At 52.0% G+C, this 25,314-nt stretch overlaps 1 protein-coding gene across 2 annotated transcripts; it reads left to right on the top strand.

The window, feature by feature from the left end:
- Positions 1-1,641: 1,641 nt before the first annotated feature.
- SHMT1 (serine hydroxymethyltransferase 1) lies at positions 1,642-24,596 on the top strand. Of its 2 annotated transcripts, none has more exons than XM_080827015.1 (12): positions 1,642-1,824; positions 9,111-9,225; positions 10,025-10,170; positions 13,187-13,302; positions 13,666-13,826; positions 17,259-17,340; positions 18,018-18,230; positions 19,664-19,780; positions 20,822-20,944; positions 22,240-22,356; positions 22,904-23,014; positions 23,548-24,596. In XM_080827015.1, the coding sequence occupies exons 2-12, from the start codon at positions 9,133-9,135 to the stop codon at positions 23,718-23,720; spliced, it is 1,452 nt and encodes a 483-aa protein (XP_080683141.1). In that variant the 5' UTR covers positions 1,642-1,824; positions 9,111-9,132; the 3' UTR covers positions 23,721-24,596. The 2 variants fall into 2 exon arrangements, with proteins under 2 accessions (XP_080683141.1, XP_080683142.1); XM_080827016.1 differs by lacking the exon at positions 1,642-1,824 and adding an exon at positions 2,510-2,657.
- Positions 24,597-25,314: the final 718 nt, after the last annotated feature.

The following is a 25,314-nucleotide window of genomic DNA, read 5'->3' as shown; positions in this document are numbered from 1 at the left end:
GTGACCCTCTTTATCTCTTTGAAGCTGCTTTTTAGGTTATCGTATCACTCTGTAGGACAAGGCAGATCGATTCTGAATCTGCCTGTTGGTTTTAGCATCTTGACTTCTGTAAATAGGAAATGGGAAAATGATAAGCTCGCACAACAGTTGGTTTAACCATTCATCTGATGAAGGACATTTGAGTTGTTTCCAGTTTGGGGGTATTGCAAATAAAGCTGCTGTGAATACTTATGTATAGGTCATGTAGACTAAATTTTTCATTTCTCTGGGTAAAATCCCGGGAGTATGAATGCTAGGTAACATGGGAAGTGTAGGTTTAGTTTGTTAAGACACTGAAAAATTTTTCCAGAGTGGCTGTACCATTTTACATCTCTACCCGTGACAGATGATTGAGTTTCTTAGCTTCTTCTCCAGCCTTTGGCATGGGCATGACCTTTCAATTTTAGCCATTCTGATTGCTATGGAATGAATTGTGTCATCCTCCCTGCCCTCTCCCCCCGACCCCTGGGCCCATTCTTATGTTGGAAGCCTAACCCCCAACTGGACTGTATTTGGAGATCTGGGTCTTTAGGAGGTAATTTAAGGTTAAGAGAAGGCAAAAGGGTGGGGCCTTGATCTGATAGGATTAGTGTCCCTATAAGATCAGACACCAGAGATCTTACGCTCTCTCTCGCTGTGCGCGTACACACGCACACCAAGGAATGGCCATGTGAGGAGACCTAGTGAGAAGGTAGCCATGTACAAATCAAGAAGAGAGCCCTTACCAGAAACCAAATTTGCTGGATGGTCAGTTGCAGTGGGGGAGAGAGATGGTTGAACTCTGAATATAGCATGGGCAATGAGGAGTCTACAGTCAAGGAGGCGGGAGGGATGTCAGTGGGTGGTAAATTAACAAGAGCAAACACCAGGGCTAAGGGGGAATCTGGCTGAACTAACCAGGCCAGGGTGATCCGACATCACCAAGAATGGTGGAGGACAAGGAATCCAGATATGGAAGGTTAGTGGTGGGGGCGTGTTCTGGTTAAACTGACTTAGCTGAATTCTTCCTAAAATTGGACACAAAAGTCCAAAAGCCTTAGTTGCAAAAGAGTGTGCTCTCAGGAGAGTGTGCCTAGAATTCGTTTTATTATTCTTAAAAATGGCTGTTTGTTGAGCCCTTATAATATGTCGGGTACGATGTTAAGTGTTTCAGATATGTCTATTAATCCTCCCGGGAGTTCTGTCAGGCGGATGAAATTATGTCCAACTCAAAGTTAAGAAATATGAAACTCCCGTAAACTGACTGGTCTAGGACTCCATACGTAGTAACAGGATCAGAGTTCGAACCTACGTTTGTCCTATTTAAATGATCACTGCGCTAAACTGCAAATAGGACGATGCAAATGTCAAATATAATTCCGCGGCCTACCCAGATCCACTGGGACAGGCCCTCTGTGGACACCCTGGAAACCCCCGCCCCTAGCCCGAAGCCAGGACTAAGTAAACAGCTGCACTGTGCAACCTCGAGCGGGCGGGGCGGGGAGGGGCAGCCCCGTCCGGGGAGCCCCGCCCACCGTTCCGCTGCAACCAGTAGCGCCTGCGCCTTGGGGGGCGGGGCTGCCGCTCTGATTGGGCACCTCCGGGGGCGGGACCGGGCGCCGAGCGCCCGGCACCGAGTGGTGCGCGAACCCCGGGCGCGCCAAGTTCTGGGTTCCGGACTCGCGGGGCAGGTGTCACGTGGTGGGCACCTCGTCAAGCGCAGGCCAGTGGGTCTCGGACTCTGGCCGCGGCGGCAGCAGCGTGGGGCCTCAGGGTCGCTGGGCTGGTGTGCGGGACCCTGTTCTGGTAGGTGGGCAGCTTCGGGTGCCAGGACCTTGGTGTCCCAGGCGCTCTCGGGGTGTGCGCTCTCTTTGTGCGCCTTGCCGCCGCTCTGCCGCAGCTCTGAGAAGCCGGAAAAGGTGGGGGCGGGAGGGCGGCGAGCCCGGATGCCCGGTGCCTGGTCACGGGTCGGTGCGGTAGGGGTGGTGGGGTCAGCCTTTGACACTGATGAGGAGGCTTACAGCTGATCAGGTAGTCGCTCCCCACTGAGCCCTTTTCTCGCAGAGCATTTTCAGTTCAAGTGCGCCCTTCGCGGGGCTACAGAATGCCCTCAACAGAGCTGCAGGTGGAGTGCTACCACGTAGCCCATTTTACAGATGAGGAAGGTGAGGCTCGACGAGGGGAGCTGATTTAGGCGCGACCCTGCAGAGAGCAAAATGGCAGAGCCCGGAATCCAACGGAAGCTCTCCAAGCCTGCGCGCTCTTGCCTTGCATATATGGTCGCGCTGCTTTTGGGAGTGCGAACAGCTTCCTGCGGGGGAGCAGCTACGCCTGTTGTTTGCAATCTGTCACCGTCCCCCCCGCCCCCCCCCCGCCGTGCTAGGAGACAAACGTTGCACTCTGGGGTTCTTGGCCCCGAGCCCTGTGCTTCGAGGTCCTGGAAGTCAAGTGACCCTTGATCCACTGAGGCCAGCACACCACATGTGTCTTTAGTCAGGCAGCTGCCGGACTGGAAACGCCAGTTCAGGTTCTTAGGGAATCATATTTTAAATTTCTTACTTGAGGGAACACGCCCTGGAGGTGGGCAGTCTGTGCTTTTATTCAGCGCAGGATCAGGGGAACGGGCTTCGGAACTACAGGTAAACCGGAGTTCAGATTCTGACTCCGTTGTGGGACCTTAGACCACTTAACGCTCTGACTCAGTTTCCTCCTCTGTAAATCGGGCAACACAAAATCTGCGCATGGGGCACACAGGTGGCATTCAGTAGGGTCGTTCCCTCAGGAGACTTCTGGCTGGTTCCACGTGTGTGACAAAGGCCCAGGGAAGATTGGGGGCCGTGGGGAGGCTGATGACCTTGGCAAGTAAATTCACTTTCCAGGTCTGTTTCCGTGGGGTTGAGGTGAAGATCATGCCACGCATGAGTGACAATTTCCCCAACAGAAATATCCAGCACTGTAATGACAGTCACGGCTGCAGTGGGCTGTGTCCTCCCCCCCGGGGTGCTCAGCCCAGATGCCTGAGTGGTAACAAAGATGGCTGTAAGGTCCCTCCGTTTCTTTTGTAGTAGCTAATAGTTGGGTACTTACTGTGTGCCTGGTGTGCCTGGCGCTGTTTTGAGTGCTCGTGTATGTCCGGTGGCTTTTAACTCTCCCTGACCACTCTGAACAGTCTTCACTCCCGGGTTTTACATCAGGGGACTGAGAAACAGGTGTCAGTAACTGGGGTTGCACGTTAGGAAGTGGAGAGTGGGATTTGAACCCATCAGGCTGGCTTTAGCAGTTTCCTGGGGTGTGGTCTTCACTGTTGGGACATGGGAGGATTGGAGGGGTCCAGCTGGAGAGGTGGCCCCCACCTGCTTTTTGGCACAGGGAACCTTGATCTCCCCCAGTTGGGTTTCTCTAGTTGTTAGTTTCAGATTTCACAGATGGCTTAAGACATGGCTTAAGACCAAGACTTCTAGAACACAGTTTGAAACTTGTGAAGTATGCACGCTCAAAGGGAAGAATCTGTTCTCCCATCCCGGCTCTCACTGCTTCTGAGTATCATCTCTTGTGTCTCTGCTTTGTTCCCCAAGCTTCAGCCACCTGGGCCTGATTTCTGGCCCTCAGCAAGTCAAACTTCTAACCATCTTAGGGCCTTTGTGCTAAAGGTGTAAGGTGAGGGATGATTTAGGACGGTAAAGTGTGTTTGCTCTTACCCTAGATCTCAGAAGCTTGGATCTTTCCCAATTCAGATCTTAGCTCAGACACCTTTCACGGCCTGACCTAAAGAAACCCTCCCCCCATTTACTGGCCTCATGGCAGTCACCACCACCTTAAATTATCTTGTGTATTTCTTTTTTTTTTTTTTTAAGATTTTATTTATTTATTTGACAGAGAGAGAGAGAGAGAGAGACGGGGGGTGGGGGGCGGGGAAGCAGGGAGCTTCGGGCTCAGCAGGGAGCCCGATGCAGGTCTCTATCCCAGGACACTGGGATCATGACCTGTGCCGAAGGCAGAGGCTTTAACCCACTGAGCCACCCAGGCGCCCTATCTTGTGTATTTGTTTACTTTTTTATTAGTCTGCACCTCACAAAAGCAAGGCCTCTGTCTTTTTGACCCACGTGTTATTAGTTCCTTGCTCAGTGCCTGGGACATAGGAGTTGCTCAATAAATATGTGTTGCAGGAATGAATGAATTCACTGTAGGCTAATACTAGTAGTAGAGTAGATCTCTTAACTATCAAAAGCTTGTTTTGAACGAAATATAGAATTACTGTATGGTCGAGCAGTTCCTCTTTGGGTCTCTATGCAGAAGGATTGAAAGCAGGGACTTGGTATCTGTTCAAGTTCATGGTTGCATCATTGACAGTGACCAAAAGGTGGAAGCAACCTAATGACAGTGATGGAAAAATGGCTAAAGAAAGTACCGTGTGGTATCTGCAGACAGTGGGATATTATCCTGACTTAAAAGGGAGGGAGATCTGGCACGTGCTACCACATGGATGAACTTGAAGACCTCACTCTGCACGAAATAAGCCAGACACAAAAGGGCGACTGTTGTGTGATTCCATTTTACATGGTCAAATTCATAGCAAGTAGGACAGGTGTTGCCACCAGCTTGGAGAAAAGGGAATGGAGAGGTGTTTAATAGGTGCCCAGAATTGCAGTTTGGGGCGAGGAGAAAGTTTTGGGGGACGGATGGTGGTGATGGTTTAATGCCACTGAATTGCACCTAAAAATGGTCAAAATGTCAGAGAATGACAAATGTTATAGTGATTACACTTATATGTGGAATTTAAGAAACAAAACAAACAAGCAAAGACAAAAATTAGACTCTTAAATACAGAACAAATTGGTCATTGCCAGAGGGGATGTGAATGGGTGAAATAGAAAAAAAATTAAAGATGATTTTTAATTTAAAAATGGTTAAAATGGTAAATGGTATGTGTCTTTTATCAGAGTTCAAAAACAAATGAGGACAGAGTTCAAGGTATGTTATTTTTCAGCCAAACTCCAAATCTCAAGAGAAGATGTCAAGTGTTTCTTGCCTAAATAAATTAGCTAAAAAGGATGCTTTCCCCTCTGCATCTTAATAGCTAGACCGGGTTAGGATCTCTTTCTTGTTTTATCAGTTCCCTGGTTATCTGTAAATCTGGTTAAGTTGACCCATAAATTAGCTATTTACATCCCAGGTCTTTGTTCTTCTTACTGTAATTCAGATCACCCCAGGACAGAGTAGATCTAATTGACTTAGTAGACAATAGATTTTTATCTGTAGTAGGTATAATTGACTTAACAGAATCTTGAACTCTGTTGTGTTTTTTTGTTTTAAGATTTCACTTATTTATTTGAGACAGAGAACAAGCAGAGGGAGAGGGAGAAGCAGGCTTCCCCCTGAGCAGGGAACCCAATGCAGAGCAGGATCCCAGAACTCTGGGATCATGCCTGGAGCCAAAGGCAGACGTGTAACCAACTGTGCCACTCAGGTGCCCCTGAACTCTGTTCAGATAAAGAATTAACACATTTTCACGATTAGGGCACCTGGGTGGCTCAGTGGGTTAAGCCTCTGCCTTCGGCTCAGGTCATGATTTCAGGGTCCTGGGATCGAGCCCCGCATTGGGCTCTCTGCTCAGCAGGGAGCCTGCTTCCCCCCGCCTCCCCTCTCTGCCTGCCTCTCTGCCTACTTGTGATCTCTGTCAAATAAATAAATAAATAAAAATCTTTTAAAAAAAAGTTTTCACAATTAAAACAAAAAGCTTCATCTGGACTCAAGAAAGGTATGGGTTCGGGGCGCCTGGGAGACTCCCGCATTGGGCTCCCTGCTCTGCAGGGAGCCTGCTTCTGCCTTCGCCTGCCTGAAATAAAGAAATGCAATCTAAAAAACAAAAACAAAAAAACAGTGGATGGGCTTAAGAAGGGTGTGGATTAAGTGCCCTGTATTGGGGAAGGAGGCCTGATCCTGAGGGTAGAAAACTCCTCCCCCTACGTGAGGTGGGGGGCGTGTCCCTGCCTGCCTCTCTTCCCCAGGGTTACAGAGGTAACTGACTCAGAATTAGCCTCTCCCCTAAGAAAAAGATTTGCAGCCGGAGCTGGAGATCGCATGTGTTCTCCCCTGGGGAAGCCAGTGAGTGGGGAGTTGCTGGTGGGGACTTTGTTCCTTGTCCCGAGCAGGGTGCCAGGGATTGCCTTTCCCAGAATGATTGTAAATCTGACCTGCCTTGGAGGAGGGCTCCAAGTGGACTTTAGTTATCTGGCGTTTGAGCAGTATCTTCTCTGTGTTGCTTGTCACCTTCAAATCCTCTTCGAGTAATCCATATTTAGAAGAAGCTTGGTCTTCGAGATTCTAGAACCAGAGCACCTGTTTTGGCTCTTGTGCCTTTTTGGGGGGCAGGGGGTGGATTACCACCTGTCGAGGGCATGTGTGTGGGCCGATGCAGAGAGCCTTGGGTTGTCCTGGCCATCCTTGAGTGCAGGGATCAGCACGGAGAACGGAGAAAAGTGGTGGCAAAGTGCCGATCTCTCTCCTTGGTCTCTCTCCTTGGGACAGCAACGTGGTGTGCATGGCTGGCCACTTCCCAGGCTGCCTGCCTGCCCTTGGCAAGTTAGGCCAGATGTTGCTGCAGAAGCATGTGTTATCGGGAAGCCGAAGTGCTTGCGGACGGGGCTTGTTCCTGACCCTCTGCGCTCAACTTAAAATCATGGCTGCTTTGAAAGCCCCAGTGGGGAATTTCCCAGTTAACGATTACTGGTAGTTTCTTCTTTCGAGCTCTAGGGAGGTTAAGGGGAATGGATCACTGTGACTTGGGACTGTTGGGCTGTTTTATTTAGTGGGTGTGTTTGTCTAGCAAGTGAGTGTACGAGTGTTACTCCTGCTGCTCCGTGTCAGCAATTCTGGGACACTGGCTGGGGGTCCCACAGTTCAATTCTGGTACTAGTTGGAGTTAGCACGGACCCCACAGGTTAAGGGCTCAGTCCCACAAGACGGCCCCCCGTTTTAGACACCAACCACAAGTAGGAGGTCTCCCCATTACCTGCAGCTTCTGTAGGACTTGGCTGCAAATTGGAGGTTCCCATGAGCACCCCCTTCCTTGGATTCAGTCATTGCTAAGACGGCCGTAGAACTCGAGGAAAGATTTGCTTACCTTTACCAGTTCATCATATAGTAAAAAAAATAGCATAAAGGAAGGATACAGATAAACAGCCAGATAAAGACATACTTAGGGTGAGGGGTGGGACAGTCCCACGTGCGACAGCTTCTGTACCCCTAGAGTTGGGGTGTGCCACCCTCTGGGTACGGGGAAGCTCCCCAGACCCCATGCTTCGGGGATTCTTAGGGAGGCTTCCTCCCCTACACTCAGTCACTCATTAACTCCGTTTCTAGGACCTCTCCCTTCTCTGGAGAATGGGGAGTCTGGATGGAAAATTCCAAGCTTCTGATCCTGGCTCGGTCTCTGTGGACCCACCAGGAGCCCACCCAGAGTCACCTAAGTAGAACAAAAAGCACTCTTATCCCCTAGGAAATCACAAGGGTTTTAGGAGGAGAGACCGATGTATATTTCTTATTAATTCATAGTACTCTTGGGCGATGGGCTCTCCCCTCCTGATTGGCTCTTTCCCAGCCTAGATGTTCTCTGGGTTCGTCTCCTCCACTGGGGCCCCGACCCGGCTGTCCACAGTGATCCCTGCTCATGCCAGTGCCCCGTTCTCGTCCCGCATGCCATTCTCCTCGTTTTAGCTCACTGCGTTAAGTCACTGCGTTAAGTCCCACCTGTTTCGGTCACCACCATGTGCCCAGTAGCAGCCCTGTGACTGCCTCCGGGAAGGTTCTCAGTAAATAGCCAGCGAATGAGTGTCCTGAAATGACAACTTAGCAACCTGATGGGGAAAAGCCCTGAAAAGCTGCCAACTACTGGTTAAAGGAGGTTGGTTCCTGTCAATATTTAAACTTTCACACCGGTGGGTGTGCTACTGCCCACAAATTGTCGTCCTCTGCAGAAACCTGGGGTACAGAAGCTTGCATTTTCCTGCTCAGCTCTTTTAACAGGATGCCATTTTCTTTTCTTTTTTTAAGATTTTATTTATTTATTTGACACAGAGAGAGCACAAGTAGGCAAAACAGCAGGCAGAGGGAGAGGGAGAAGCAGGCTGTCCTCGGAGCAGGAAGGTGGATGCGGGGCTCGATCCCAGGACGCTGGGATCATGACCTGAGACAAGTCGCCCCATGGGATACCATTTTCTGATGAAAAAGACAGACGTGTCAATCTAACCTGCAGTTCTTACCGGAGGGTGTCTATTTAAGCAACAGTGCATGCCTTCACTCATAGCTCCTACAGTAGGAAGTCTGGGGGGCACTCAGAATGTGTGCTTGAGGGGTTTTGAGCCCATCCTTCACGGCCGAGCTGCTGTGCAGGCCTGGGCTGAGATATTTTTTCTTTTCTGAGCCTCATTTTCATTACTTGAAAAATGGTGGGGAGGGGGGTAGCGCCTGGGTGGCTCAGTGGTTTAAAACCTCTCCCTTCAGCTCAGGTCATGATCTCGGGGTCCTGGGATCGAGCCCCACAGCGGGCTCTCTGCTCCGCAGGGAGCCTGCTTCCTCCTCTCTCTCTGCCTGCCTCTCTGCCTACTTGTGATCTCTGTCTGTCAAATAAATAAATAAAATCTTAAAAAAAAAAAAGAAAAATGGGAAGAATAACACTGAAATCAGCAATTCGTTCGTTCAGCCATTTGGCAAATATATATGGCCATGCTGGCGTTTTGTGTGGGATTTAAAAAAAAGAGTAACACTGAGTTCTTGCCTTCAAGGCCCCTGGTTTAGGTGGGGAGCTGCCCCATAACCAGGAAAGGTAGAGTTGGGAAGAGGGGTACCGGGCTATCTAGGCTGGGGCAGGCCTCAGAGGGAGGGCAGGGAATTCTCGCTACTTATGGGATCCCCAGCTGACCTCCACACTTCCAGAAGGAACCAGAAGTCCCACGCAGTCGTTGTGCAATAGAAGGCCATCCTGTTGACCAGCATGTGTGAGGGAAAGGCCACAAAACACGTCAGTCCTTCAGCAACTCGGGAGAACCAACAGCTTTAACTAAATTTAATGCTGGGAGTGTTTCCATTTTCAGGCAACTTTGAACCAGCGCGACAATGGCGGAAGTCAACGGGACTCACAAGGATGCTGACCTGTGGTCCTCGCATAATAAAATGCTGGCGCAGCCCCTGAAAGACGGCGACACTGAGGTGAGGCGCGGGGTCTTACTTACATCTCCTGGTCTACTCCTAAGTAAACCCCACTGAGGACAGCCTTGCAGGTAGTGTAAGAATGCTGCATTTAGGGGCCGTGGCTGACAAAGTGGCCAAAAGTCCTCTGTGGGAGGACACCTGGGTGGCTCAGCGGGTTAAGCGTCCCATTCTTGGTTTCGGCTCAGGTCATGATCTCAGGGTCGTGGGATGGAGCCCCGAGTCCAGCTCTGCGCCGAACATGGAGTCTACTTCGGATTCTGTCTTCTCTCCCTCTGCTCCTCGCCCTGGTCGCTCACACACTCTCTCTCTAAAATAAATAAGAATTTAAAAATCTTTAAAAGCCCGCTGTGGGGAAATAGGGATATTTCTGGGTTTGCACAGAGTGCAGAGCACTGTTCTGGCTGCTCCAGAGGAAAGGGCCACTAGAGGGGCCACTGAGATCTGACCCTTTTCTTCCAGTTCAGGTATCTAGACACCGAGAAGGATCTTTTATTCGTGTGGTTTGTTTTTGGTTTTGTTTTGTTTTGTTTTAAAGATTTTATTTATTTATTTGACAGACAGAGATCACAAGTAGGCAGAAAGGCAGGCACAGAGAGAGGAGGAAGCAGTTTCCCCGCTGAGCAGAGAGCCCGATGCAGGGCTCAATCCTGGGACCCTGGGATCATGACCGGAGCCGAAGGCAGAGGCTTAACCCACTGAGCCACCCAGGCGCCCCCAGTTATGGCTTGGAGCAGAGCAAAACGTGAACCTGAATCGGCCAGATGTTCACCGCTCACCTTCCCTTTTCTCTCATCAGGTTTATGACATCATCAAGAAGGAGAGTAACCGGCAGAGGGTTGGGCTGGAGCTGATCGCCTCAGAGAATTTCGCCAGCCGGGCTGTTTTGGAGGCCCTAGGCTCTTGCTTAAATAACAAGTACTCTGAGGGGTACCCAGGCCAGAGGTATGTGAGTGCCGTCACAGGCCTGCTTCTGACAGTGATGGGAGCTACCGAGTCAGTCTCAAGCCTAAACAAAACAAGGGGGTTCCTGTTCTGCTCCTGTCATAACTCATTTGCAATTCCCAGCACATGGCAGCGCCCGTGTTCTTGGAGCAGCTGTCCTCATCATCTTTAGCAGTCCCTTTATGGGGCTTTCTAGAATAACACGCCAGTCCCTAAGGAGTCTGGAGCTGCTGGGCCATTGTTGAGGCTCTAGAGAAAGGTCAGCGCTGTGAGGGGCATCATGGAAGGTGGCTGTGGCTCTGTGAGTCATGGAGTTTCTGTCAGGGGTGACCTGGAAGCGACACCGGACTCCATTGTGGCTGTGTTAGAAACGTTTGGATTTGGTTAACTCCTTCCCCCTGAGAGCCACGAGAAGTTCTAGTCATTTTTGGTTTTTTACAGTCATCAGCTAAGATGGCGATCACAGAATCTGACGTATGGTTTTTGCAGATTTGCATCTTTGTGTCCCAAAGGACACGGGAAAAGAAGGGTCCCCCTCGACCCGCTGCCTGCCACTCGACACAGAGATGACCCTAAAGCTCTTGGGAGAAGGGCTGAGAATCAGGTTGAAGGCACAGTTTTTTTCCTGCCCTAAATAACTACCTTCTCCTCTGTGCCTTCGAGGGTTCCCCTGGTGTTTTCACAACCAGTAGCTCATGGGATCTCGGGAGAGCCCCAAGGGGGTGCTGTTTCCCACGTGGTACAGATGAGGAAGCCGAGACTCACTGACATTCAGTGACTTCTTTCCCGAGTTTTGTGAGTTGTTCTGGTGAAATGAATGAGCCTGAGAGGAGGTTGTGGGGACCCCCAAATTTGTGGCCAAGGGGGACAGTGGTGTGGGTCGCCTGGGGGGCCCAGGACTTGTGGCTGGTGTGTGAAGTGGGGACGGATTCGTGAACCTGAGTCCTTAGCTTGGGGCATTGGCTCTAACTCTGACCCTAACCTGACTGCCTCCATCTCGTCATTTCATCGAAAACGCTTCTGTGTCGGCGATCGGAGAGATGACAGTGGCCTTCGAATTGAGAGTGAAAGGCAGTGCTGTGGTCTAGGCATCGGGCTGAGCATGACCACAGTCATGTTCGTGTATCCTGCAGCCTGACGGCAAAGTCAGCCCTCTCACCCCCTTTCCAGATAAGGATCGGACTTGGCAGGAGAAGGAGGCAGCTCCAAGTCCTTCGGTAAAGAGCAGAACCAGGATTGCGTCCTCTAGATCCGGGTCTGTGCCACGCACGGTCTTTCCAGAGCTCCCTGCTGCCTCTGCAGGGGTCTGGGGCAAGGCAGGCAGGGACACTGGGGTCTCACCATGACCGTGAATCCCCATCCTGTGTTTGCTCCCCTGGAAAATGGCTAATTGCTAAGTCCCCTGGCAGCCCTGACCTTCTTGAAAGTCCATCACCCTTCCCCAGTCACGGGCGGCTCTCCTTCAAGCTCAGGGGACACCACACCTTTCTTTGGTGACAAAGCAGAGAATGTGACGCTGGAAGGGACCTTCTAGATCACTCCATGAAGCCCCTTCCAGTTCCCACACTGAGTCGTGGCGGCATTATTCACAACAGCAAGAGCTGGGAGTGGCCCAGGTGTCCGTGGATGGGTGAATGGATAAGCAAAACGTGATCGATCCATATAACCGACCGCCCTTCGGCCTTAAAACAGAAAGAGTTCCCGTCACGTGCTACATCGAAGGTGAACCACAGGGACCTTGTTCTGTGTGCAATAACCCAGTCTCCAAAGTCTACATAGTGCCTCCTGTCACTGAGAGCTGTCTACAACTGTCAGGACTGTCTCGAGGTGGAGAACGATGGCTGCTAGCAGCTGTGGGGAGGCAGTGGGAGCTGCTGCCGCGAGGGTGTAGAGTTTCAGTTTCACAGGATGAGAAAGTTCTAGAGGTCCGTTGCACAACAGTGGGAATACACTTAGCAGCGTGAGGTACTTAATGCGACTGGACTGTATGCTTGGAAAGGGTTAAGATGTTGAATTGACATTCTGTGCTATGTGTTCTTTACTAGGATGAAAAGAGTGTGTGTGTGTGTGTGTGTGTGTTTAAAAGACTTGCTTATTTTTTTATTTATTTAAAGATTTTATTTATTTATTTGTCAGAGCACACAGGCAGGCAGAGTGGCAGGTAGAGGCAGAGGGAGAAGCAGGCTCCCTGCTGAGCAAGGAGCCCGATGTGGAACTTGATCCCAGGGCGCTGGGATCATGACCTGAGCCAAAGGCAGCCGCTTAACTGACTGAGCCACGCAGGCTTCCCAAAAGAGAGAGAGAGAGAATGTGAGCCAGCACGGGGTGGCGGGGAGGGGCAGAGGGAGAAGCAGACGCCCGGCTGAGCAGGGAGCCCGATGCGGGGCTCGATCCCATGACCCCGATATCATGACCTGAGCAATCAAGACTCAACCGACTGAGCCGCCCAGGTGCCCCAAAAAGAGTATACATACCTAATTTAAAATTTTTAAGGTTTTCTCCAACCACAAGGCATCGTGGTTAAAAATGTCTACTGAATTGAGTTATGATTATTAATATTCAGAGAAAAAACATACATATTTTCATACTAATTATTAAACAGCAAGTAAAATTTTATTAGAACTGTAAAAACAAAAAAGGGGAACCTCTCCCTCCCCACCAGCCCCGAGGAAGCCCCATTTCCACATTCTGGCTCTGGGACTCTGACTGCTCTTGGAACCTGATGCAAGGGCGATCGCGCAGTTGTAATTGGCTGATGTTACTCAGCATGATGACAAAGTCCTCAGGGTTCGTCCATGCAGCCTCTGTCGGAATTTCTTGTAGACGAGAAGGTACTCGCTCCGTTGTGCAGCTGACTGGGCACTGATGGAAGATGAGTGGCGTGGGGTCTCTGGGGACTCGTTCTCACTGCCCCTCAGCTTTCATTCTTCTGTCCCAGCATGAAGCTTCTTTGGCCTTTGTACGAAGCACAGAGGATCTCGGGGCCACAGGGGGCCTAAGCCGGCTTTCTCCACAGGTATTATGGTGGGACCGAGTTCATCGACGAGCTGGAGATCCTCTGTCAGAAGCGAGCGCTGCAGGTCTATGGTCTGGACCCCAAGTGCTGGGGGGTCAATGTCCAGCCCTACTCAGGTAACTGCCACATCCAGATGGGCCTGGGCCGTCCCCTGCCTGCTGGCGTTCACGGAGGGCAGTCCCAAGAAGGACAGCCTGTAAACGGAGGTGAAAAATGGCCCAAGCCCCTGCTGGGGCTTAGAGACCCACAGATGGGTCTTTGCATCTCTCTTCATCGCCCTTGGCTCCTCCCAACTCACCCCTCCTGAACACACCTGTCCTGTATTCTTGGGGTTTGCTGTGGGGGAATCTCTGGGGAGCTGGCTGTATGTACAGTGGGGGGCCAGGCCTGTTCTGTCCACTCCTGGTTGACGGCCTAGTGGCCAAGCTCTGGGGTCCTGCTCAGGGCCTCCAGGGACATCATCTGGCCTCGCCTTCCAGGCTCCCCTGCCAACTTTGCGGTGTACACCGCCCTAGTGGAGCCCCACGGGCGCATCATGGGCCTGGACCTGCCCGACGGCGGCCACCTGACCCACGGGTTCATGACAGACAAGAAGAAAATCTCCGCCACGTCCATCTTTTTTGAGTCTATGCCCTATAAGGTAAGTGGGTCTCTAGGTGGTCCTGTTCCTGAGATGCTCCAGGAAGTCCCTGCTTTTTGCTATCTGTCCCCTCCTGCCCTTGGGACTCCTCAGGCATTTGGGGCATGCCCGGGGCAGTGGAAGCCCAGGGAAGTGCATCGGGGAGGTTTTAGCTGCAGCCTGATCCCCGTGCTCGGGACCCTACCACCCCTCATAGATCTGTCAGTGAACCACAACCTGTGTGAGCCACAGGCCCGGCCTGCAACTGACATGTAGTCACGTGGGCCCCTCATTATAAACAGCTGGGTTGGATGCGTGGGCTGATGTGTCAACTTGATGCCAGGGATGGGGACAAAGGTAGGAACCCGAAGACTCAGTTATGGGGAAGCCGTGTGCATGGTGACTCTCCCTTGTGTCCAGAAACCATTTCCTCCTGCTGTTCCTTGTCCCATGGGCCGTCCCCAGTTAATTCACAGGTCCCACGGTGTGCAAAGGTCACAGCGCTTCCTTGAGCTTGGCTGAGTGTCAGATACGGGATTTTATTCCTTTAGGGAAAGACAAGCCAGTGTTCCTTCCGTCTTGGCATCCCGTGGCCTGTGCTGAGTGCCCTTGACTGTTCACCGTTTGTCAGCCTTTGGCTCGGTCCTCGTAACTGCATGTGTGCTTTTTGTGTGCAAGTGATGGTTCCCTGCTTTTCCTGGAAAGCCCGGGCGTTTCTGGCCACAGGTACCCTCATCGGCCAGCTCTGACCCTGACGGTGGATTTTGAAACATGACAGTAATGACACAGTGCTCAGCCTTTGCATGTATAACAGAAAAGCCCGTTTCCTTCTTTCTTTCCTTTTTTTTTTAAAACGATTTTATTTATTTATTAGAGAGAACACAGGGAAGGGGGAAGCAGACTCCCCGCTGAGCAGGGAGCCCAATGTGGGGCTCGATCCCAGGATGCTGGGATCATGACCTGAGCTGGAGGCAGACGCTTAACTGACTGAGCCACCCAGGCTCCCCTCAAAAACTGGTATCTACAGTTTCACTATGGAAAGAACAGTGGCAGAGAGGAATCACAGACTTATTTTCTGATCTTAGATGAGGCCTTGGGCAGCCTTACTCTTTAGCCCAATGTCCTTATTAATTAATTAAAGTAGGCTTCACGCCCAGCACGGAGCCCAGTGTGGGGCTTCAACTCACGACCCTGAGATTAAGACCTGAGCTGAGATCAAGAGTCAGACACTTAACCCACTGGGCCACCCAGCCCCCCTTCTCCCAAGAGTCTCTTGGGTACAGGCTGGAGGCTCAGCAGTGGTGGGTCTGCAGGGGTGCAGAGTGGCTGGGAGCTTGGCCAGCTTGGGCAGCAGGAGACACAGCTCACCCGCCAAAGGGGCACTGGCCGTGTGCAGGGAGGAGACACAGACCTGCCTGGCCTCCAGCAGCAGCTGCCACGCCTCTCCTCTGCCCCCAAACCTGCCTCCTTGCCCATCCTCTCCCTGCCCTGCCTTTCGGCGGGCTCTCGCCCTCCAGGCAACCGCCCCACACATAGCTAGGCATGTCATCTCCGTGGGGAAACAGCACCTCAAACCTTCTGTTCCCCCATCTCTTCCTGTGTCCAAGGAGTCCCCTCCTTAAAGGTCCTAAGTGACAGAAGGGAGGCCCTCGTCCCATCCCTCTACACCACTCCGGCCCCTCTGCAGTTTCTGACAAATGCCCGTGAATTCTCCTTGGAGCGGAGTTTTCTTTTGTCAAATATTTAGCATTTTCTAAAAAAGAAAAAAAAATTTTTAATCCCTTAAGTTTAAAAAGCAGAATGTGGAAGGGAGAGTAGCAACACATGTCGGGGGGTGGGTAATTATGTCTTTAAAATTTTTTTAGAATTACGTCTGTTTTTTTCACTGCGAGTCAGCTGTTGATTTTCCTCAAGGTAACAGTTTCTCTGCCACGTGCAGGTGACTGGAAAGAAGTAGTTCATTCCCTTTGCAACAGAACCACAGCCAGTCCTTCTGCCTGCCTTTCAGTGAGGTCTTGGTTGCACACAAGCTTCTGTAATCGTGTTCATTGGAAAGGGTGGCCACCGGACCCGAGCCTTGCCCCCTGGGGAAAGGGGCTCCTCCCACCACCTCCTCTCTGGAGAGCTCCCGTGCCCCACACCCTTAAAATCTTTCCCTTTGATTTTTACTTCCCCTTGGCACAAATGCTTTAAGGCAACTTCAATATACTGATTTTACCAAGACACGTGTCGCCAAAAAGGGGAAGCAATGTTTGACATTTCACAGCTACGTGGATCCACAGCTGGTCTGGAATTGATTTCTGTGGGGGGCAGTGAGGTGGGCATCCGGTTAAGATTTTTCAACGTGGACATCCAGTGGACCTAGTTCCACGTCCTGGAAGATCCGCTGTTCCTGCAGCATCACTGTTGTCCTCGGTCAGATGACCCTCTGTCACTAGGCGTCCTGTTTCTGGGCTCTCTTCTGTTCTTGTCCTTCTACAAACATGTGCTGCCTTAATCACTATAACTTTATGTGTTTTTTAATTTCTCTGAATAATATTTTGTGTGGGGGCGCCTTGGTGGCTCAGTCGGTTAAGCGTCTGACTCTTGATTTCGGCTCAGGTCATGATCAGAGTCATGAGATCAGGCCCCAGATGGGGCTCCGTGCTCAGCGGGGAGTCTGCTTCTCTCTCTGCCCCCCCAACCTCTCCCCCTACTCAAGCACTCTGTCTCTCTAAAATAAATAAATCTTTAAAAAAAGTTATGTTTGGAGATTTTATATAGTTTGATATTTCATGGCTTTTGAAACTAATGTTGTTATTAACATTTCATTTCCTATTTTTTGCTGCTTATATGCATGAATGTAACTGATTTTGGGGTTTTGACCTGCACCCAGGGACCCTGCTAAATTCAGTTACTAATTCTAATAGCGTGCCATCAGAAGCTTGGATTTTCCGGGCATGCTGTCATGCTGTCTGTGAGTAATGTCAGCTTTTCACATCTTCTGATCCTTGTGTCTTTCTTTCTCTTGCCTCTTTGTACCTGGACTAGAAGAGCTGTTAGCAGCAGCTTGTCTCTTTCCCAAAGGTAACGGCATGTCAGCATCTGCACTGCATGGTGCATGTTTGTCGCTCTTTTATTCCGTGGTGGTCCTTTAGTTCCTTGTCCTCCTGGGTAGAGCCCCAGGCCAGGGGCTCACTTTTCCTCTGGGGACCCCTCAGGGCATCCTGCCCCCGGAGCGATGCCTGGTTGTCCACACCACTTGTGCAAGCCAGACACACTGGTACCCCATCTCGCCCTCGAGTCGCATCCTGGGACAGCTTTCCTGCATCCATGGTGGAGGGGAGCAAACAGGTTTTGGGCAGGTGCAGACAGTCATCTTACCTTGATAGCTGGCGCGAGTTGGGGTGGGAGGGCAGGCCCGGTGTAGCGGAGGACACTGCCCGAGCCCGTGGTCTCTGTGACATCCCACAGGTGAACCCAGACACTGGCTACATCAACTATGACCAGCTGGAGGAAAACGCCCGCCTCTTCCACCCGAAGCTCATTATCGCAGGTGAGGAGTGGGGGGGTTAAGGAACCGCCTTTGTCAGCAGCTCCCATGCCTCTTTCTTTTTTTTTTTTTTTGAAAGATTTTATTTATTTGAGAGAAAGCCACAGCGAGAGAGGGAACACAAGCAGGGAGAGTGGGAGAGGAAGAAGCAGGCTTCCCGCTGAGCAGAGAGCCCGATGCAGGGCTCGATCCCAGGACTCTGGGATCATGACCTGAGCCGAAGGCAGATGCCCAACAACTGAGCCACCACCCAGGTGCCCCTCATGCCTCTTATTAAATGAAGACGTGGAGATGTTCCCTGGCTCACTGCTAGTCTCTGTCCGAAGGGCTGGCCTTCTGGGGTCTAAGTAGATTCTTTTCTTTCAGGACAGATATCACTGTTAGAAGCATCTAGAAATGTTAACCCCTATCTAATCGGCGGAGGTAATAATAGTTAGGGGCTGTCCCAACCACCGTGAAGAGACCTCTGACCTCAAAAGGCAGGTCAGAGTGGCGGCCTTTGGCACCAAGATGTTTTGGGGAGGTTATTTTTCATTTCCATTCTCAGGGATGTTGGAGGGAGAAATTTCCAGGCTGTCGGATATGCCTGTCCAGAGGCCGCTTTGCAGGTCTGCACTTCCGGCGACTCTCGGCTGGCCATGGGTAGGTCTTACTTGACTGTGTCACCCCTGCCGTCTCAGGAACCAGCTGCTACTCCCGAAACCTGGACTACGCTCGACTGAGGAAGATTGCGGATGAGAACGGGGCATATCTCATGGCGGACATGGCGCACATCAGCGGGCTGGTGGCGGCTGGCGTGGTTCCCTCCCCCTTTGAGCACTGCCACGTGGTGTCCACCACCACCCACAAAACCCTGAGAGGCTGCCGAGCCGGCATGATCTTCTACAGGAGAGGTGGGCTCCAGGGGGTGGGGAACTGGCGGGGTGCTGGTGTTGGCTTTTCTCCTCTGGGGTTAATGTTCAGTTTGGGAATCTGGGAAAACTGGGATCCCTTGAAGGGTTCCTGCAGGAGCTACACAGGAGGGGACAATGGCAGGGCTGCAGAGGAGATCTAGAAGCAAGCTCTGAGCACAGCTCTTGCCTCATTCCTTGGGTTTCTGGGTGCTGGGAAAGGAGGAAGGGTATTGTGCTGTGGGTCAACTAGTCCTCCCTACAAGAGGTGAATGGAGGGTGTGCATGGCTGGCCAGGGGCTACCAGAGCCCTCACGGTGCAGCCTTACTTTGGCAAACTTAAGCTGGTAGAGCATGCCTCTTGGCAGAGGATGACTCACAGTAAACAAACCATAGGACAGTGATGTATAAACCACAGTTATCACTGTAGTCCTTTTAGTGAGGATTTTCGGTTGAATGCCTGCAGCCCACAGGTCTAAGGACTCCTTTTATTTTGGGATCCCCACACCTGGGAAAGCCAGGTTCTGATCAGATCATTCGGCATGTGGTGAGACTGGATGCATGCCCACCCGCAGAGAAACTGGCCCTCCGGTGATGGAGTCGCTCTCCCCTGATGGAGTCACTCTCCCCTGCAGTCTCCTTGTCTGGCCCCCTGCCCAGGGCCAGACACACCCACGTGCCCAGGAGCCTCCTTAGTGCCCTGTTGTCTCTGAGGACCTTCTTCTGTCGTGTCAACAGTCCTGAGGCAGGTAGCCATTCCCACCTGGCTGGGAAGTGTGTTCCTTCCCATGGAGTGCTGGTGTGTGGCTAGCCTGAGCGACTCCTGAATCTGCCATGTCCATGCTGTGTGATCCTGGGCTCGTTGTCCAGCCTCTCTGGGCCTCATTTCCACACCTCCAGAGCGGGCATCCTAATAAGAGCACCCGTCCCTTCAGACCAGTGCTGGGAGCATTCATTCATTAATTTATGTAAAGTGCCTTGAGCCTTTCCTCGCTCCCAAGAAGCTCTGTAGAGACATTAGTTACTACAGCGCATTAACACTTTTTTCAGAAAGGACTCCCAGTCCCCATTAGAGCCGTTATTGTATAATTAATATATATCATTATACAAATGAGTTTTCTCTCCTTCAAAGTCATCATCTGAGAAGACTGCTATCTTGGATGCATCTTTGAGAAAATGTGCCCGAGGCATAGTCTTTGTTACAGTCTTGGTGGAGGGAAATTTTTATCCTTTGATTCATCTAGGAAAGGGTGGTCAGCCCTGCTCTGCAAGCAAGGGGCCCCTGGGCTCCACAGCATGAGGGACCAGGCCTCGCCCCCAGGACTGGAGGCCAGGCTCATGCTTAGGGCCCCGCAGCCAGTGTGAGTTGGAGTCCGGGTGGGGAGGAAACAGGCGACAGCCCGGCTGACGGTCCCATTCTGTTTTCCTTCATCCAGGAGTGCGCAGCGTGGATCCCAAGACGGGCAAAGAGACTCTGTACAACCTAGAGTCGCTCATCAACTCTGCTGTGTTCCCAGGCCTGCAGGGCGGTCCCCACAACCACGCCATTGCTGGTAAAACGTCCCCAGAGCCAACCCTAAGGCCTCAGGTGGCGCTTGTGGGTGGGGAGCACCCTCACCCAAGGCACGGCCCCATTCAGGAAACAGCAGGAAAGGAATTGAACAATTGGGAGGCGACACAGCAGACGGGGTGAGCGGTTAGTGTGCGAACCCTGAGAGGACAAGTCACCTTGTCCTGACAACCTGCCCCTAGCCCTGCTGATTGAGATCACCCAGCGGGCTGCCAGTGACTTGCTCCTTCTCTGTACAAATGGCTTAGGAGATGTGTGGTGATCTCAGAGTTGTTCCAGCATCTTCTGTAGAACAGAGCGGTTTGGTAGAGAAGCCCAGGATGAAGGCATAGGGTCTCCGTCAGGAAGTGCCGGTGTTTCTCAAGGGGGGAGAGGGAACGTGGGGAGGGGGAGGGAGCGTTTCCTGCAGGTTTCCACAGGGTATTTGCCCAATCGCCCCTTTACGCCTCCAGACCCTGGGTCTGTGGTTTCTTCAACCCCTGGGTGATGGGATCACCTGCTCTCCAGCCACTCTGGGCCTTTTCTAGTCGTTTCCACCAACACTGACAAGACGTTTCGGGGCCCGCACACGGCAATGCTTACTTTGACTTCTCCTTCACTTCTGTGACCTCTTCAGCAGCCCTTGGGATTGAACAAGGGACCGGACGGAGTCCGGACGCCCAGGTAGAACAGGCTGGCACCTCTCCCCTGACCTCTAGTCGAAGAGATTTGCATAATTTGGCACCAGAGCAGAAGCATCTGGGGCAGCTCCGTTCTCGTGTCCGTACACTGAGCTTGAAAAGGATGGTAAAATCCATCTTGCGGGAGAACAGCTTCCCTGTGGTAGTCATATTAGCTCGAAACTTCCATGCTCCTCAAAAAGGAGAGGTCTGCAGGGTTAGCCGGGTAGTTGTAGGGTTAAAAATAGATACCACGTGGGGGGCACTGACAAGGAGGCCTGAGCAGAAGCAAGGGGTGTCCTCTGACTCCAGCTCTGCCGGCTGGTCCCGTCCTGCCTGCCTGACGCATCCTCTCCTCCCGCCAGGGGTCGCTGTGGCCCTGAAGCAGGCTCTGACTCCGGAGTTCAGACTTTACCAACGACAGGTGGTGGCCAACTGCCAGGTGCTGGCGCAGACCTTGATGGAGCTGGGCTACAAAGTGGTGACAGGTACCGACCGAATCCCCGGGCAGGCGCCCCTGCTCCTTGGGGTGGCGCTGAAGCCTCGCCCGCTGGCTTCTCGGCAGTCCTGGGGAGCACGCTTCTCTGGTTCTCTCCACTTCCTTTCTTTCCTTTCTCCTCTGTCCTCCGCGTCTGTCAGTAAGAAAGCCCTGGAAATCTCGAGGTGGACTGTGACCTTCAAGTTCCCTTGGGTCACTCTTTGTCAAACTTGGACGTGCACGCAGTCCCCCAGGGCCCTGTTAAAGTGCGGGTCTGACTCGGCAGGTCACCCGGCTCCTAGGGGATGTTGGTGTGGGAACCGCACTTGGCACTGGGCGAGTTAGGCCAGACTCCCTCTGGCTACAAACAGCATGTGGCAGCCCAGCGCTGCCCAAGGCCTCATGGGGGTCTCAGGAGAGACGTCTCCACCTTCCTGAGCTCGCAGGCCTGCCGGCACCCCTAGTTCACTCTGTTCTGAGGACACAGTGGAAGTGGCAGAAGCAGATAATGGTGACTTGTAAGCCAGAGTTTGTGATAACCTGCTCTGTGCCTGATGTGGGCAGGGGGCTACAGACGGCACCATATTGAAACTTCGCAATAGCCTTGTGAATTACAGCTTTTACTTTATTTTTTTGTATTTTTTAAGGATTTTATTCATTTATGCAAGAGAGGTAGAGTGTGCGTATGGGGGAGAGGGGCAGACGCTGAGCAGGGAGCCCGATGTAGGGCTCGATCCCAGGACCCTGAGGTCATGACCTGAGCTGAAGTCAGACACTTGACCGACTGAGCCACCCAGGCGCCCCTCATCTGTACCACTTGATAACAGTGTAAACATTGTCAGCCTGGTGGAATTAGGGATTAAATACAAGGCAGCCCAGCAGAGCCTGGCACTTCCAAATTCAGCCACTCCTTGCTACTTTGAGGCTGCCTTTGAGAGGGTCTTGTAGATGGAGTTCCGGGACATATGGGGAACTACTAAGTGATCTGTCAGAGCCAGTGGGATCTACCACTGGCACTGAATAAGCTGTCTCTCCCCAGACAAGCTGCCAGGCGCTTGCTGGGACATAGCAGTGGGCTGGGAAAGCCACTGGGGGTTCCCCTCAGCCTGTACCCTTCAGCCCTGGGGCATCTTTCGTTCAGCAGGGGATGAAAGCCTTCCAGCACACATGGTGGGGGTGCTCACCTTCCCGACCTCTGCTTGGGCCTCCTTCAGCCTTACCCTCACTTCTTAGGAAGAGGGAGACTCCTTCACTTGGCATGGAATCAGGTTTCTCTATTCCTACATGTCCGACTTGGCTTTCCAGGTGGTTCTGACAACCATTTGATCCTAGTGGATCTCCGTTCCAAAGGCACAGATGGCGGAAGGGCTGAGAAGGTTCTAGAAGCCTGTTCTATTGCCTGTAATAAGAACACCTGTCCAGGTAAGAATCTTTCTGGCAAATACATTTCTTTTGGCCAAAATTCTAGTTGATGGTAATTGGGCTCTGGGGACAGACACGAAGGGATTTTGGAGGGGGTACATACATGGGGGCAACATCGTGGCTCTCTCCCAGCCTGTTCCTTCCGACACAGCTCGAACCCTGCTGTCGACAGAGAGGGAGGGACTGAGGCGGGCTGCTTGCAGGTGTCACGGGCATTTGGGCAAGGGAAGCAGGGGCCTCTGGGACGGGCTGGATGTCTCAGGGGGTTGTAAGAATGTGGGTGATGCGTCTAACACAGACGCTAGCCTTGCTTTGCAGAGCAAGGGCTAAGACACAGAAAGCAACCGCCTGTTTCAGTACAGTAGTCAGAATGCGCGGCTGTCTCCCTGTGCCTTTGTTCCTGCCTCTGGCATTTCAGTTGGCAGCACTCTGCTTCCTAGAAACAGCCGCCATCCACAGGCCACTTCTTTTGGCCAAGAGTCTTAAATGCACAGCGGTCAGTGGTGAGTCAGGTACGGCCCAGGGACAGAGCCTGTTTATCTTGAAGGTGACAAAAGCGCACTGCGGCCCAGCGGACTGCGTCTGGGGACTCCAGCCCTGACATCGAGAGGACTTTTGGAAAAAGAGTTCCAGAAAGTAGCCCAGTTTATTCACAGAGGTGAGGATAAAGGTTTGGAAGTTGGCCACTCTGATCTGCGTATGGGGTTTCTGATTGGGACCAAGCAGTTGAGACCCAGCCGCTGAAGGACAGTGCGTGTCCAGGCGGAGTGTGGGGGGACAAGAGATAGCAAAAATTGCCTTAGCAAACCGTGTAGTCTGAGAGGGCAGTACACTCCTCCTGCCCAAGGAAGGGGGCACACGAGAATCATTCTGAGGTCCAGCTTCACACCTACGGCTGTTTAACGCCCCTGCTGCTGGGCGCACATCGATAGTCGAGCCTCAGGTGTGTCTCTTGGGCCCACTGAGCGGCAGCACGGCACAGTTCTAGAAGCCTGGTCTATTGCCTGTGATCAGAACACCTGTCCAAGTAAGAATTCTCGCTGCTCTTTTCTTCTGTACCTCTCCCGTGTTACATTTCTTGGGCCAAAGCTCTGGGGATAGACACGAAGGGATTCTGGAGGCATAGATGGGGGCAAAATCGTGGCTGTCTGCCAGCCTGTACAGGACTCATTTTGTCTCTTGCTGGCACAGGAATAGAACTGACTCTGCAGATACAGAACGACGTTGGGGCCAAGGCCACCCTGAAGGAGTTCAGAGAGAAACTGGCAGGGGACGAGAAGCACCAACAAGCCATCAGGGCACTCAGGGAGGAAGTGGAGAGTTTCGCATCTCTCTTCCCTCTGCCTGGCCTGCCTGAGTTCTAGAGGAGCCGCCCACCCGCCTGCACCTGCCCAGGAACCTGGTGCCCTTCTGAGACGAGACGAAGAGTGGCCCCATGCAGGACCCAGCTGCATCAACTTCTCTGTGCCTCTGAGGGGTTTTCTTTTTGGGCTTTCCTCAAATTAACCTCCTTCACGAATTCACGAATCAAAATTTGTTTTTAAGACCCATTGTTAGTAATTTTAGTAATTTTGGGACAAGTTATCAAGGCGTTTACATTTGACCTTTTCTCTCAGTTGTATAAATAGTTCCGGAAAAATGAAATACTTAGACTGGGTTCAGGGCAGGCGACTGGAAAGACCTCAGTAGGTGTACTCACCCTTCTCTGAGTTACTGGGTTTCCCCCACACTGCGAAAGACAACCAGGAGCTGCCCCTTCTCAGTATCTTATCACGTGGAGGGCTGCCAAAGGAGGACTGACTGACGGCTGTCACAACTGAGAAGGGAAATTCTGAAGCTTCTGGTGAGTTCTATACAAGGTGCCGCCCAGTATGGTGGGAGTTTCTCCACAGCAGCTCAGGACATCGCGGAAACAGTCTCCTTCACCCCCTACCCCTGGGCGGGGGGGGGGGGTGCTAGGTCTCATCAGGGGTGAGAACCAGCGGTGGGGGGGCGTGGTTCCCTGCCCTGTGTGGGATAACCAGCTCCCTCCTGTAATCAGGAAACCAGATGTTACCTTCCCAGAGAAACTTTATTTTTCACAAAGCTGAAGTGCAAAACATAGATGACCATTTTTAATAATAAGCACAATCAAATTTGTAACCACAGAATGTCTACAAGAATTATAGCTTTAAAAAATACAACCAATTTTTATATTTCAAAAATATCTGAACTCAAATAAATTAATTTCTTAAAAAGTACACGTCTCAGACTATTTGTTTGGCATTGACTCTGGTTAAACTCCGGTGCAGCCCCACCCAGGAGCTGTGGTCACGCGGGTGTCCGAGGGGCGCGTGCTGGGACGAGCGCAGCTCACGCGGTGGTGGGACTCAGCGTTCACACGCGTGGACAGAGGAACATGCAGTAATAAAATAGCTCTCCAAAAATAACAGATACGAATTCATCACAGACTACGCTTTTCACTGCGGCCTTTTTAAAAGGTGGCATTTTTTTTCAGCCCAAGCTGTACAGCCAGCCACCGTTGGGCAGTCGGTGAGCGAGGCACCCCGTGGTCCTGCCTGGAGGGTGCCCCTGGGGCCTGGGGTCCAGCACGTTCTTGGCGTTCACTCCAGCACGAGTGGGGATGGGCTGCTTGCAGACTCCATGGCGGGTAGGTGACACACCCGTCCCCATCCGCCTTAACTTCGGGAGGCATGATGCTGCCAAGCCAGTCTTGGCTCCCCCTTCACGGAACTGAAGACAAAACACCACCTCCAAGACCCCCCCCCCTCAATGTGGCTTCCATTTTGGAGCTGAACAATTATTCCCAGGAAGCTGGGGCTCCCTAGCAGCAGCTTAATTCACTGCAAAGTGCTTGCGCAGGGTTTCCCTCCGTCCCGGCCCCCACTTCCTCCTCCCCACGGCCATAACCAAACCTTGACAGGTACGACCAGATTAGGTGAGGGCTCACAGCTTTCT

The sequence above is a fragment of the Martes martes genome (assembly GCF_963455335.1).
Source record: "Martes martes genome assembly, chromosome: 16".
Lineage (NCBI taxonomy): Eukaryota > Metazoa > Chordata > Mammalia > Carnivora > Mustelidae > Martes > Martes martes.
Note: the sequence above shows the minus strand (reverse complement) of the source record. Positions and strands in the feature narration are given on the sequence as shown.